The sequence below is a fragment of the Geotrypetes seraphini genome, chromosome 2, assembly GCF_902459505.1.
Source record: "Geotrypetes seraphini chromosome 2, aGeoSer1.1, whole genome shotgun sequence".
In the NCBI taxonomy this organism is placed as follows: Eukaryota; Metazoa; Chordata; class Amphibia; order Gymnophiona; family Dermophiidae; genus Geotrypetes; species Geotrypetes seraphini.
Window position 1 is genome coordinate 520725233 of NC_047085.1, and position 14102 is coordinate 520739334.

Consider the following 14102-nt stretch of genomic DNA (forward strand, 5'->3'; position numbering starts at 1 on the left):
AGTCCCACCACTTCACCTTTCACCATTTCCTTTGTATCCTTTTGGCCCTCCTGACAGGGTCCCGAGACGGCAGCAGCAGTCCTGATGTACCAACCTTTCCTCCCTCAGTGCCCCAAAGCAGCAGTGGACCTACCATTTCCATCTCTCCCTTTCCCCTTCACACCCTCTACCATCTTTCTCTGACCCTGTTTCACCTCTTTTGCCATCTTTCCCTTTGCTGTCCCCCTCTGTCCTTCCCCAAGACCATCTCTCTCTCCTGCCCCCTCCACACTCCCTGAAGTCAATCTCCCCCTATCCCCTACCATCTCTCCTGGTCCCCCTAGTAGCCCCTTTGTCCTTCTCATCCATCTGTCTCTGTCTCTCTCTCCTCACCTCCTGCCTCTGCGGAGCTCTCGCAGCTCCTCCTCATCCTCCTCCAGCCAGGCTTCAGCCATCTTCCGCTGCGGCCTGCAGCCGCCGACAGCCGCAGCCGACAGCTGCCGCGGCCGACATCCGCCTCGGGGGATTCTCGCGCATGCACACTGCTACCTGAGGTCCCCTACAGCGCACGGAAAATGGGAGCACGCAGGTGGGAGTGCACATGCGTGCTTAGGGCTTTATTATATTAGATTACGAGTATTCTTTACTGAACTGTAAAACTTGAAATAAGAGGATAAATATTTTGGGGCCTAACCAAACAGAGCCTTAAAACAAAAGCACCCAATTTAAAAAGGACCCGTACCTCAAAAGGCAACCAGTATAGTTGTTGGTAAAAATAACTAATATGATCATATTTCTTTAGACCAAAATTAGAAGTACGGCCGATATTTGAATTAAACGAATACGCTTTAAATTTTTCTTGCAAGATGCCAGGTAAATAATATTATAATAATCAAGAATTGACAGAATTAAAGACTGTACTAAAAGTCTAAAAGAATCAAAATATTGTATTTCCCAGTATCTTTCTGTTTATAATTTGTAAACTGTTTGAAACAATGGTTAGTTTAATTGATAAGGAAGGTGTGACACTTTCAGGAATGGTAGATGGAATTAGTTTTTGTTCTATTCAAGTAGCTGGATGCTTAATGTATGTGAATTCTGTGCAGGAGTATTTAGGGTCTATCTGCATCAACATTCCAGAGTCAGATTGATATAATGTCCCTTAGGCCTTTGCTGACATTGGTTAGTCAACAGATATGCTAACAACTAGCAATACTAGGCTCATAGTTTGTACCCTGTGTGGATCGCTTGGTACCTTTTAAATTTGAAACCACAGTGAAGCTTTTATTACACTCAGTACATATAACTGGTTTCAACCCTGTGTGGATCAATTGATGTTTCTTTAGATCTGAAAGCCTACTGACGCTTTTATTACACTCAGTACATGTAAATTGTTTCTGCCCTGTGTGGATCATTTTGTGATGTTTTAGATTTAAAAGATGAGTGAAGCTTTTATTACACTCAGTACATGTATATGATTTGTGCCCCGTGTGGGTCATTTTGTGACTTTTTAGATGTGAAGAGTGAAAGAAGCTTTTATTACACTTAGTACATTTATATGGATTCAACCTGTGTGGGTCCTTTGGTGTGTCTTTAAATGTGAAACCTTTGTAAAGCTTTTATTACACTCAGTACATGTAAATGGTTTGTCTCCTGTGTGGATCATTTCGTGTATTTTTAGATATGAAAGCCGAGTGAATCTTTTATTACACTCAGTACATGTAAATGGTTTGTCTCCTGTGTGGATCATTTGATGCCTTTTTAGAACTGAATGCCGAGTGAAGCTTTTATTACACTCAGAACATGTAAATGGTTTGTCTCCTGTGTGGATCATTTTGTGACTCTTTAGATATGAAAGGCTAGTGAAGCTTTTCTTACACTCAGTACATGTAAATGGTTTGTCTCCTGTGTGGATCATTTTGTGACTCTTTAGATTTGAAAGGCTAGTGAAGCTTTTCTTACACTCAGTACATGTAAATGGTTTGTCTCCTGTGTGGATCATTTTGTGACTCTGTAGATATGAAAGGCTAGTGAAGCTTTTATTACACTCAGTACATGTAAATGGTTTGTGCCCTGTATGGGTCATTTTGTGACTTTTTAGACTTGAAAGCTGAGTGAAGCTTTTATTACACTCAGAACATGTAAATGGTTTGTCTGCTGTGTGGATCATTTCGTGTATTTTTAGATATGAAAGCCGAGTGAATCTTTTATTACATTCAGTACATGTAAATGGTTTGTGCCCTGTGTGGGTCATTTTGTGACCTTTTAAATATGAAAGCCGAATGAAGCTTTTATTACACTCAGTACATGTAAATGGTTTGTCTCCTGTGTGGATCATTTTGTGACTCTGTAGATATGAAAGGCTAGTAAAGCTTTTATTACACTCAGTACATGTAAATGGTTTGTGCCCTGTGTGGATCATTTTGTGATTTTTTAGACCTGAAAGCCGAGTGAAGCTTTTATTACACTCAGTACATGTAAATGGTTTGTACCCCATGTGAATCATTTTGTGACTTTTTAGATGTGAAGAGTGAAGGAAGCTTTTATTACACACAGTACATGTAAATGGTTTATGTCCTGTGTGAATCCTTTGGTGTGTTTTTAGACTTGTAAGCTGAGCGAAGCTTTTATTACACTCAGTACATGTAAATGGTTTGTACCCTGTGTGGATCATTTTGTGACTCTTTAGATATGAAAGGCTAGTGAAGCTTTTCTTACACTCAGTACATGTAAATGGTTTGTACCCTGTGTGGATCATTTTGTGACTCTTTAGATATGAAAGGCTAGTGAAGCTTTTCTTACACTCAGTACATGTAAATGGTTTGTACCCTGTGTGGATCATTTTGTGACTCTTTAGATATGAAAGGCTAGTGAAGCTTTTCTTACACTCAGTACATGTAAATGGTTTGTACCCTGTGTGGATCATTTTGTGAATCTTTAGATATGAAAGGCTAGTGAAGCTTTTCTTACACTCAGTACATGTAAATGGTTTGTACCCTGTGTGGATCATTTTGTGACTCTTTAGATTTGAAAGCTGAGTGAAGCTTTTCTTACACTCAGTACATGTAAATGGTTTGTACCCTGTGTGGATCATTTTGTGACTCTTTAGATATGAAAGGCTAGTGAAGCTTTTCTTACACTCAGTACATGTAAATGGTTTGTACCCTGTGTGGATCATTTTGTGACTTTTTAGACTTGAAAGCCGAGTGAAGCTTTTATTACACTCAGTACATGTAAATGGTTTGTGCCCTGTATGGGTCATTTTGTGACTCTTTAGATATGAAAGGCTAGTGAAGCTTTTCTTACACTCAGTACATGTAAATGGTTTGTACCCTGTGTGGATCATTTTGTGACTTTTTAGACTTGAAAGCCGAGTGAAGCTTTTATTACACTCAGTACATGTAAATGGTTTGTGCCCTGTATGGGTCATTTTGTGACTTTTTAGACTTGAAAGCTGAGTGAAGCTTTTATTACACTCAGAACATGTAAATGGTTTGTGTCCTGTGTGGATCATTTGATGCTTTTTTAGAACTGAATGCAGAGTGAAGCTTTTATTACACTCAGAACATGTAAATGGTTTGTCTCCTGTGTGGATCATTTTGTGACTCTGTAGATATGAAAGGCTAGTGAAGCTTTTATTACACTCAGTACATGTAAATGGTTTGTGCCCTGTATGGGTCATTTTGTGACTTTTTAGACTTGAAAGCCAAGTGAAGCTTTTCTTACACTCAGTACATGTAAATGGTTTGTCTCCTGTGTGGATCATTTTGTGACTCTTTAGATATGAAAGGCTAGTGAAGCTTTTATTACACTTGGTACATGTAAATGGTTTGTGCCCTTTGTGGGTCATTTTATGACTCTTTAGACGTGAAAACCGAGTGAAGCTTTTAGTACACTCAGTAGATGTAAATGGTTTCTCATTTATTAGACCTCTTTTCTGTATTTGGAGTTCTTTATGGCATTTTTTTTTTCTTTTTCTCTTGCCATGGTGGAATTCAAAAGTCACTTTATCACTCTTATTAATTTGGAAAAGGCTCTCTGCTATGTCTCTCTTGTCCTCTGGGATGTTACTGATCTCGCTGTCAGTTCTCTCACACTTAATGCCTTCATCTGTTGAGTCTCCTGTAGGGTCTCTCTGTTCCTTTGATTTATGCTTACAATTCTTTTTGTTAATCTTCTCAGGTGTCTGGGAAATATTCTTACAGACATTTTCTGAGTGTGTTTGGATTTGTTCCATTTCTACCGCTTCTTCTCCTGGATTCTTTTTTCTCTCCCATTCATGTCGGATCTGCTGATCTGCTTGATATAAACAGAAGATATGACTCATGAGTTATAAAATAGAAGCAGTTTCTATGGTAGATCCTGTGTATGATAAGAGCAACGAAAGATTAGGTTCTTACCTTTGCTAATCTTCTTTCTTGTAAATCCTCACATTATTCCGGGACCAGTGGGTTATTTCCTTCCTCCCGCCAGGGATCTGTAGGAAGCCTCAAAACCTCAGAGTCTTTTACCCCCTCCCTCTCGCACTTCATCACTGAACATGCTCCTGTCCACTGCAGTCATAAGAACATAAGCAATGCCTCTGCTGGGTCAGACCAGAGGTCCATCATGCCCAGCAGTCTGCTCATGAGGTGGCCCATCAGGTCCAGGACCTGTATAGTAATCCTTTATCTATACCCTTCTATCCCCTTTTACTTCAGTCTTAAAGCAGCCAGGAACATCTGTAGAGGATAAGAATAAGGGAGAGAGAGAGGAACGGGGAACTCTCCGGCAAGCAAATCAATTCTGATCATATAAACAAAAACAACAACAATGCAAAATGAAATAACAGGTTAGAAAACAGTGAAAATCTGAATGACAAAACAGTGCTAAAGGGAGACACAGTCTGCACTCACAGAGGGGGCACTAGAACTACATAACCCCACAGATGAATTGCGAAACCCAGTCTGATGGCACTCTTAGATAGACCGGTCAGAAACCCAGCGTATCTGTATTTGTAAGGCAGACAATTGGTGAATCAGCGAGTATAGGGCGGGTTCTCAGAATAAAGTGAGGATTTACAAGAAAGAAGATTAACAAAGGTAAGAACCTAATCTTTCGTTATTGTATAAGAACATAAGCAATGCCTCTGCTGGGTCAGACCAGAGGTCCATCATGCCCAGCAGTCCGCTCACGCAGTGTCCCTCTGATCAAAGATCAGTACCCCAACTGAGACTAGCCCTACCTGAGCACGTTCCAGCTCAGCAGGAACTTGTCAAATTTTGTCTTGAATCCCTGGAGGGAGTTTTCCCCTATGACAGACTCCAGAAGAGCATTCCAGTTTTCTACCACTCTCTGGTTTGTACGGAATCTATCCCCTTTCAATTGTAGAGAGTGCCCTTCCGTGGAGAGGATGCAGTATATAAACTTAAGGTTTAGTTTAGTTCTCCCTATCTTGGAGAAAGTGAACAACCTGTCTTTATCTACTAAGTCTATTCCCTTCAGTACCTTGAATGTTTCGATCATGTCCCCTCTCAATCTCCTCTGTTCGAGGGAGAAAAGGCCCAGTTTCTCTAATCTTTCACTGTATGGAAAATCCTCCAGCCCCTTAACCATCTTAGTCGCTCTTCTCTGGACCCTTTCAAGTAGAACCGTGTCCTTCTTCATGTACGGCGACCAGTGCTGGACGCAGTACTCCAAATGAGTGTACACCATGGCCCGGTACAGCAGCATGATAACCTTCTCCGATCTGTTCGTGATCCCCTTCTTTATTATTCCTACCATTCTGTTCGCCCTTTTCACCGCCACCACACATTGTGTGGATGGCTTCATCGACTTGTCGATCATAACTCCCAAGTCTCTTTCCAGTGGGATGTAAGACAGCAGTCCCAAAAAGTCAGGGTGGGGCTCATGAGCCCACTGTCAATCCAGAGGAACCAAAAGCAATATCCTGCTTTGCCACCATATCGATCCTGCAAAACTTGGTAAAAGTATATAAATCTCATCCAGAGACACAGCCGACGTCTCTGCTCCAAGAGGAGAAACCCCTCTGTTCAAAGGAGCCCACACCCCTAGCCTTCTCCCCGGCTGCTACATAAGTCGCACAAATGGCCATGCAAATCCACTTGGAAATGGTAGCCTTAGAGGCTGGCCTGCCTTTGCAGGCAGAGCCAGAACAAAGAGGTGGTCAGAGAGGCCAAAGTCATTGGTAGCCTCCAGATATCGCAACAGAAGCCTGCAGATCACAGAGAGCAATTTAGGGCGGCGTTCTCAACACCTGAGTAGCGGTCAGCCAGACTTATACCAACAATAATCTGGCCATTAAAAAGACGGCTGCTGATCAGAAAGAGCTTTCCGGGGATCAGGTTGTTCTGAAATCAGACCAAGGAACTGTGGACTGAATGGAAAAAGGCACAGGAAAATGGTCCAGGACCGAAGCCAGAGAACTGGAAAATCCAATTGAAGCATTTGGAAGAAATTGGAAGAATTTGAAAGAAATTGGAATTGGAATGAGATGGATGAGAATTTGGAAGAATTTGGAGAATTTGGAAGAAGTTAGAAAATTTGGAAGAAATTGGAGAATTTAGAAAATTCAAATGGAACTCTTTCAGAACATCAGCTGTAAAGAGGCGGATACAAGCCCACTGCAAAAGTGAAAAAGGATCAGCTCGTCCGAATCTGGACGCTCAAATCAGCTGAGGAGACCAGTCTCATCAAAGGCATCAGCCAGATCCAAATTAAATACAGTGGCAGGAGACAGAAGTACCATAAAAACAGCATGGCAATTACTGCAATCGAGATCAGGCACAGCCAGACAAGACAGCTCATGAACAGGAATCTTCGCCATAAACCAAAAAAAGCCCTGAAGCACCCACCAACTTCGTCAAACGAGCAGGGTCTGAGGATATACCGTTCAGACGAACCAAATTAAATCTGGTAAAAGTCCACTCCACAACCGTGGCAGGACTCTGATGAAGTACATGTGTTGCATCAACAGTCCGCAGACTCACGCAGGCATACTGCGCCAAACTCCAGAAAGCATCTAGGCAAAATTTTCTTCATAAAGCACGGACCCAGGCAGGCTCCCCAGTCAAGAGGAGGAGGTGAAGTCCGAAGCTCTTACCCCCTTCCCTAGCGCGCTACAGCACACGAAGCAATCAATGTCCACATTCAATAGATTAGGGGCTGGGGAGTCCATCCCAATTGATTTTGAGTCAAATCAAAGGGTTTTTAAGGCAGAAATAAAAGTTTAGATTGATTTTAAATCCAAGATGGCTGCCATCACAAATTTGCACTAAAAACAGTAAAAATAAACAAAATCTGAAAATAAAAAATAGCTATTTGGGGTCTGAGAAGGTGGAGATCCTGAATCCTACTCTCAAAAACTGTGAGATATGACTTTTAAATTGTTTTACAAGCCATCCCCGAAGTTTTGATAGGAAATAATGGAGGTACTAACAGAATCTGCAGTGCCATGCCTGTCAGCAATTTTAACAGCAGCTGAATGGACAGAAAGGACTTTCTGACTCAGAAACTTCTCCAAATGTGGAGAATCTTTGGACTGCTAGCCGGCCAGACACCGACTATGACCTCTGCTTTCATGGAACCTCGTCCATGCAGTCAGGGTGGGAAAGGTAGCCTGGTGGGTTTCGCTCCAGACGCATACAGCCTGCTTTTGAAACCTGTGACAAGGCCACCGGCCCCCTCCCCCCCCCCCAGTCTATAAATGGTGACACACAGCAAGCTGTCTCCACAGATCCACCAGAGCTTCTTTGTGAAGCTGAAGTCTGGCACCGAAGGACTGCATCTTTTCCTCCAATAGAGGACCACCGAAAAGGGGCCTCAAGGCACTGAAGCCACTGAGAAACGAACTTTAAGCAAAAAAAAAAAAAAAAGAAAAAAAGAAATAGAAGCAGAACAACTGCAAAAGACTTCTGCAAGGACTGCTTGCAGAAAGTGAAACTGGATTTATTTACCAGCTCTCAGGCTAAGGAGGGTGAAGCATGTGGCTCAGAAAAGTTGTGGATTTCTGCAATACCCAGACTGCGGGTTGGGATTGAACACTTAGCGTATGGAATTCGGATAGGACGTAACAGAATAGCCTCTATCAATTTGCCTGGAACTGACATCAGACTCATCGGTCTATAATTTCCCATATCACCTCTGGAACCCTTTTATAAGTTGGCGTCATGTTAGTCACCCTCCAGTCTTCTGGTACTATGCTGAATTTGGGAGAAAAATTACAAAATTTACTAATAGCTCTGCAAGTTAAATTTTCAGTTCTATCAGCACTCTCAATGTATATCATCTGGTCCAGGTAATTTGCTACTGTTCAGTTTGACAAATTGACTCATTACATCATCCAGTGTTACAGGTTTCTTTGATTCATCAGAATTGAATACCATTTCTGGCACCGGTAACTTCCCCACATCTTCCTCGGAGGAGACTGAATCAAAGAATTAATTTAATCTCTCAACTATAGCCTTGTCTTCCCTGATATCCCCTTTATCCCACAGTCATCTAGCATTCCAACAGATTCTCTTTCTGGCTTCTTGTTTTAATATACCTAAAAAATGTTTCATTGTGTGTTTTTGCTTTTCAAGGTCTCTCTTTGCTCTCCTTATTAGTGCCTTCCATTTGACTTGCCATTCCTTGTGCTGTTTATAATTATTTTCAGTCGGATCTTTCTTCCATTTTCTGAAGGATTCTCATTTGGCTCTAATAGCTTCCTTCACCTCACTCGTTAACTACACCAACTGCCATCTTGTCTTCCTTCCTCCTTTTTTAATACATGGAATACATCTAATCTGAGCTTCTAGGAAGGTATTTTTGAACAATATGCATGTCTGATTTACATAATAACATAGTAACATAATAGATGATGGCAGATAAAGACCCGAATGGTCCATCCAGTCTGCCCAACCTGATTCAATTTAAATTTTTTTATTTTATTTTTTGTAATTTTTCTTCTTAGCTATTTCTGGGCACGAATCCAAAGCTTTACCCGGTACTGTGCTTGGGATCCAACTGCCAAAAAGGACAGTTACTTACCGTAACAGGTGTTATCCAGGGACAGCAGGCAGATATTCTCACATGTGGGTGACGTCATCTACGGAGCCCCCGCGCGGACAGCTTTTCAAGCAAACTTGATTGAAGTTTCAAGTTTGCTACACTGCACCACGCATGTGCATGCCTTCTCGCCCACTAGAGGGCGCATCCCACCTCGTGGTCCTCAGTTCCATTACAGAATGACACGGTGAAAAAATTGGTCCCCGTCACCGCCCCGTCCCCGTCTCACCATCCCCGTCACCGCCCCGTCCCCGTCTCACCATCCCCGTCACCGCCCCGTCCCCGTCTCACCATCCTCTTCACCGCTCCGTCACCGCCACTGCCACCCCATTCACCGCCCTGTCACCGCCACTGCAATCCCATTCACTTTTCTTTATTTACGTATAAAGGAAACATTCTTTAAAACTTTAAAACTTAGTTAAATATTAGTTAATAACTATACAAAAACAAAACACGCAGAGAAAAAATTAATTAATATAAATTCTCAAAACTGACACATTTTGATCACTAAATTTAAAATAGTTATTTTTCATACAGTTTTTCAATCACTAATCGCGGCAAAGATCTCCCTGCCGTGATTAGCATAGTGACCGCGGCTACGGCTGCAAGTCTCCCCTCCCCCCAGCGATCACGGCAGGAGGGCACCCAACCCCTCCTGTAGACCCCCCCAACGGCACTCCCGACAATCGCAGCAGAAGGGTACCCAACCCCTCCTGCTGGACCCCCCCCCCCCAACGAACCCTCCCACCCCGGAACCCCCTTAGTCTTACTTTCCAAGTTGGACCGGACAGCTCCTCGCTCGTCTGGCCAGCAGGCCTGCCTCCGTCCAAATGAGGCGGGCCCGCCCCGCCCCTACCCTGCCTAACCCACAGGATCCTAGGGCCTGATTGGCCCAAGCACCTAAGGCCCCTCCTATAGCGGGAGTGGCTTTAGGTGCCTAGACCAATCAGGCCCTAGGATCCTGTGGGTTGGGCAGGGTAGGGGCGGGCCCGCCTCATTTGGACGGAGGCAGGCCTGCTGGCCAGACGAGCGAGGAGCTGTCCGGTCCAACTTGGAAAGTAAGACTAAGGGGGTTCCGGGGTGGGAGGGTTCGTTGGGGGGGGGGTCCAGCAGGAAGGGTTGGGTACCCTTCTGCTGCGATTGTCGGGAGTGCCGTTGGGGGGGGTCTACAGGAGGGGTTGGGTGCCCTCCTGCCGTGATCGCTGGGGGGAGGGGAGACTTGCAGCCGTAGCCGCGGTCACTATGCTAATCACGGCACGGAGATCTTTGCCGCTATAGGAGGGGCCTTAGGTGCTTGGGCCAATCAGGCCCTAGGATCCTGTGGGTTAGGCAGGGTAGGGGCGGGGCGGGCCCGCCTCATTTGGACGGAGGCAGGCCTGCTGGCCAGACGAGCGAGGAGCTGTCCGGTCCAACTTGGAAAGTAAGACTAAGGGGGTTCCGGGGTGGGAGGGTTCGTTGGGGGGGGGGGTCCAGCAGGAGGGGTTGGGTACCCTTCTGCTGCGATTGGCAGGAAGGGTTGATCTGACAAATGAGCACGGTGAAACACAGGTAAATAGCGGTTCCTAGAAGGGGGTACATTGGCCCGCGGGGACAAACCTGTTCACCGTTTCCGCAGTCGGTGAATGGCCTTGTCCCCGTCACCGCAGCGACTGCTAGTTTTCTTCCCCGTTTTCGGCGGTGACCCGCGGCTTAAATGCGGTGCCCGCGGGTAAACCGCCACCGTGTCATTCTCTAAGTTCCATAACTAGCAAAGAAGCCATCCCCGGGGAGGCGGGCGGGTTGTGAGAATATCTGCCTGCTGTCCCTGGATAACACCTGTTACGGTAAGTAACTGTGCTTTAACCCAGGACAAGCAGGCAGCATATTCTCACATGTGGGTGACCTCCAAGCCAACCAAAAAAGGGCAGGTGGGAGGATGGCAATTTAGGAAAACAGGTTACGTAACACCGACTGGCCAAACCGGCCGTCACTCCTGGACAGAGAGTCCAGACAGTAGTGGGAGGTGAACGTATGAACCGAAGACCAAGTGGCAGCCTTGCATATGTCCTCCACAGGTGTAGAACGGAGGAAAGCCACAGAGGCTGCCATCGCTCTGACTTTATGCCCCGTGACTCGACCCGGGGGCGGAAGACCAGCCTGAGCATAGCAAAACGAAATACAAGCAGCCAACCAGTTGGACAAGATGCGCTTGGAAACAGGATGTCCTAAGCGATTAGGATCAAAGGACAAAAACAATTGAGGAACCTTCCTATGAGACCTGGTACGTTGGAGGTAAAATGCTAACGCCCTCTTACAGTCAAGCGTGTGAAGCGCCGTCTCGCCAGGATGGGAGTGGGGCTTCGGGAAGAACACAGGAAGGACAATGGACTGATTGAGGTGAAAATCAGACACAACCTTTGGTAAAAATTTCGGATGGGTGCGGAGAACCACCTTATCATGATGAAACACAGTAAAAGGGGGGTCCGCAACCAAAGCTTGCAACTCACCAATCCGTCGTGCAGATGTGAGGGCAATCAGAAAAATTACCTTCCAAGTCAGAAATTTCAAATGAGATTTGTCGATTGGCTCAAAGGGAGGTTTCATTAGTTGAGCCAAAACCACATTCAGATCCCACACGACGGGAGGAGGTTTCAGAGGGGGACAAACCCTGAGTAGTCCTTTCATGAAGCGTGTCACCAAAGGATGGAGCGAAAGAGAGCGTCCATCCAGGTGTCGATGGAAGGCCGAAATGGCACTGAGATGAACACGCACAGATGTCGTCTTCAGACCAGAATTAGACAGGTGCAACAAGTAATCCAGAACCGAAGATACCGGGACCGAAGCAGGATCCAGGTGAGAAGAGGAACACCAGGAGGAAAACCTGGTCCATTTCTGAGAATAACAAAGCCTGGTCGAAATCTTGCGGGAGGCTTCCAACACTTCCCTCACGGATTGAGAAACCCGGGGCGAAGTCAAGGGGCAAGGAACCAAGCGGTCAGGTGTAACGACTGAAGATTGGGGTGCAACATCGAACCCTGACTCTGAGACAGCAGAGAAGGAAACACAGGTAGAAGTAGAGGCTCCCTGGTACTGAGCTGAAGCAGCAGGGAGAACCAGTGCTGATGCGGCCACCGAGGCGCAATGAGAATCATAGTGGCTGCGGATGATTTGAGACGCACCAACGTTCTCATGATCAGAGGAAAAGGAGGGAACGCATACAGGAACCTCCCTCCCCAGTCGAGAAGGAAGGCATCTGCTTCGAGACGGTCCAGGGAGTACATCCGAGAACAATACAGGGGCAGTTTGCGAGTTTCCGGAGAGGCAAACAGATCCACCTGCGGGGTCCCCCAGCGGTCGAAGACTTCGCGCAGGACTCTGGAGTTGAGCGACCACTCGTGCGGCTGAAGAAGCCGACTGAGCTTGTCTGCTAAGCAGTTCTGTTCTCCCTGAATATAGACCGCCTGTAGGAAGATGTTCCGGGAGATCGCCCACTCCCAAAGGTGAAGTGCCTCCCAGCAGAGGGGCCAAGAGCCCGTCCCACCTTGCTTGTTCACATAGTACATCGCCACTTGGTTGTCCGTGCGTACGAGGACTACCTGATCTTGGAGTAGGTGGTCGAACGCTCGAACCGCCAGAAAGATGGCACGAAGTTCCAGCACGTTGATGTGACAGCGACGGTCTTCCGTCGACCACAGACCCTGTGTCCGTAGACCGTCGAGGTGGGCCCCCCCACGCGTACTCCGAGGGGTCCGTGGTCAGAACCTTGCGATATGGAGGGACGAGAAATAGCAAACCCCCGGAAAGATTGGAAGAGTTGGTCCACCAACGGAGCGATCGTCGCAAAGAAGGAGTCACCGTAATGAGACGAGACACCGGATCGCAATCCTGGCGCCACTGGAAGGCCAGGGTCCACTGAGGAATTCTCAGGTGTAGCCTGGCGAACGGAGTGACGTGGACCGTCGATGCCATGTGGCCCAGAAGCATCATCATGCGCTGGGCCGACACCACAGGCAGTTGAGAGACCAGACGGCCCAGCTGAACCAAGGCTTCCAACCGAGGAGGCGGGAGGTACGAACGTAGGCGCACAGTGTCCAGCACTGCGCCTATAAACTGAAGTGACTGGGCCGGGGATAACTGCGACTTGGGAAAATTTACTTCGAACCCCAGTCGTTGAAGGGGATAACCCCCCTCCCTGGTCGGGGCTTTGATCAGCCAATCGTCCAGGTACGGGAAAACATGAAGCCCACGAGATCTCAGGGCTGCCGCGACCACTACCATACACTTCGTGAAGACTCGAGGGGACGAGGCCAGGCCGAAGGGAAGGACCCTGTACTGAAGGTGCAGATCTCCCACCTGGAACCGTAAAAATTTTCGGAAGGCGGGATGCACCGGATCATGGGTGTATGCTTCCTTCAGGTCGAGGGAGCACATCCAGTCCCCTTCCTCTAAGAGAGGATATAAAACCGGGAGAGACAGCATCCGGAACTTCTCCCGGACCAGGAATTTGTTGAGCTTCCTGAGGTCCAGTATGGGGCGTAAGTCCCCGGTCTTTTTTGGGACCAAAAAGTAACGGGAGTAAAAGCCCGTCCCCAGCTGGTCGTTGGGTACCGGTTCCACCGCCCAAAGCTTCAACAGGGCCTTGGCTTCGGTCAGAAGGATGGGAAGTTGGGCCCGATTGTAAGGGGAAGCCCCCGGAGGTTGATCCGGCGGCGCTGACAAAAAATTGAGAGAGTAGCCCTCGGAGACGGTCCGGAGCACCCAAGCGTCGGATGTTATCTCGGTCCAAGCCGCATAGAAGGACCGGAGACGCCCCCCTATGGGAAGGGGTTCCTGTGAGATCGCGGAGGGGAACCTGCCCCATCCGCTCAGCCCGTCAAAAGGAGGGCGCGGGTTTGGAAGGACCCTGCGCCGGGGCTTGCGTCTGTCCCCCTCTGCCTTGCTGAGATGGGCGTCTAGGCGGCGGCCTAGAAAAAGCCAGGGTTGACTTTTGGGGATACCGCCTCGGAGGAGGACGGAAGGGTTTCTGCGGCGGGGGCCTAGGCTTGGGACGGACCAAGGAGGCCAACGAGCGCTCCTGTTCCGACAACCGTTTGGTC

At 46.9% G+C, this 14102-nt stretch overlaps 2 protein-coding genes across 2 annotated transcripts in view; both read right to left on the minus strand.

Annotated features, from left to right (window-relative positions):
* Window positions 1-394: 394 nt before the first annotated feature.
* Window positions 395-2074, minus strand: LOC117354691 (oocyte zinc finger protein XlCOF6-like; the record flags this gene model as incomplete). Its single annotated transcript, XM_033932563.1, has 1 exon — window positions 395-2074. A coding segment is annotated over one exon (531 nt), but the record flags the coding sequence as incomplete, so codon positions are not given.
* Window positions 2075-2104: 30 nt separating this feature from the next.
* The window catches only part of LOC117354692 (oocyte zinc finger protein XlCOF6-like), a gene marked incomplete at its 3' end in the record, with an annotated part of 48352 nt that continues 36354 nt past the window's right edge, over window positions 2105-14102 (minus strand). Inside the window, exon 3 of the mRNA XM_033932564.1 lies at window positions 2105-4275. Within this exon, the coding sequence (XP_033788455.1) occupies window positions 2105-4275 (2171 nt within the window). The remainder of the gene's footprint in view (window positions 4276-14102) is intronic.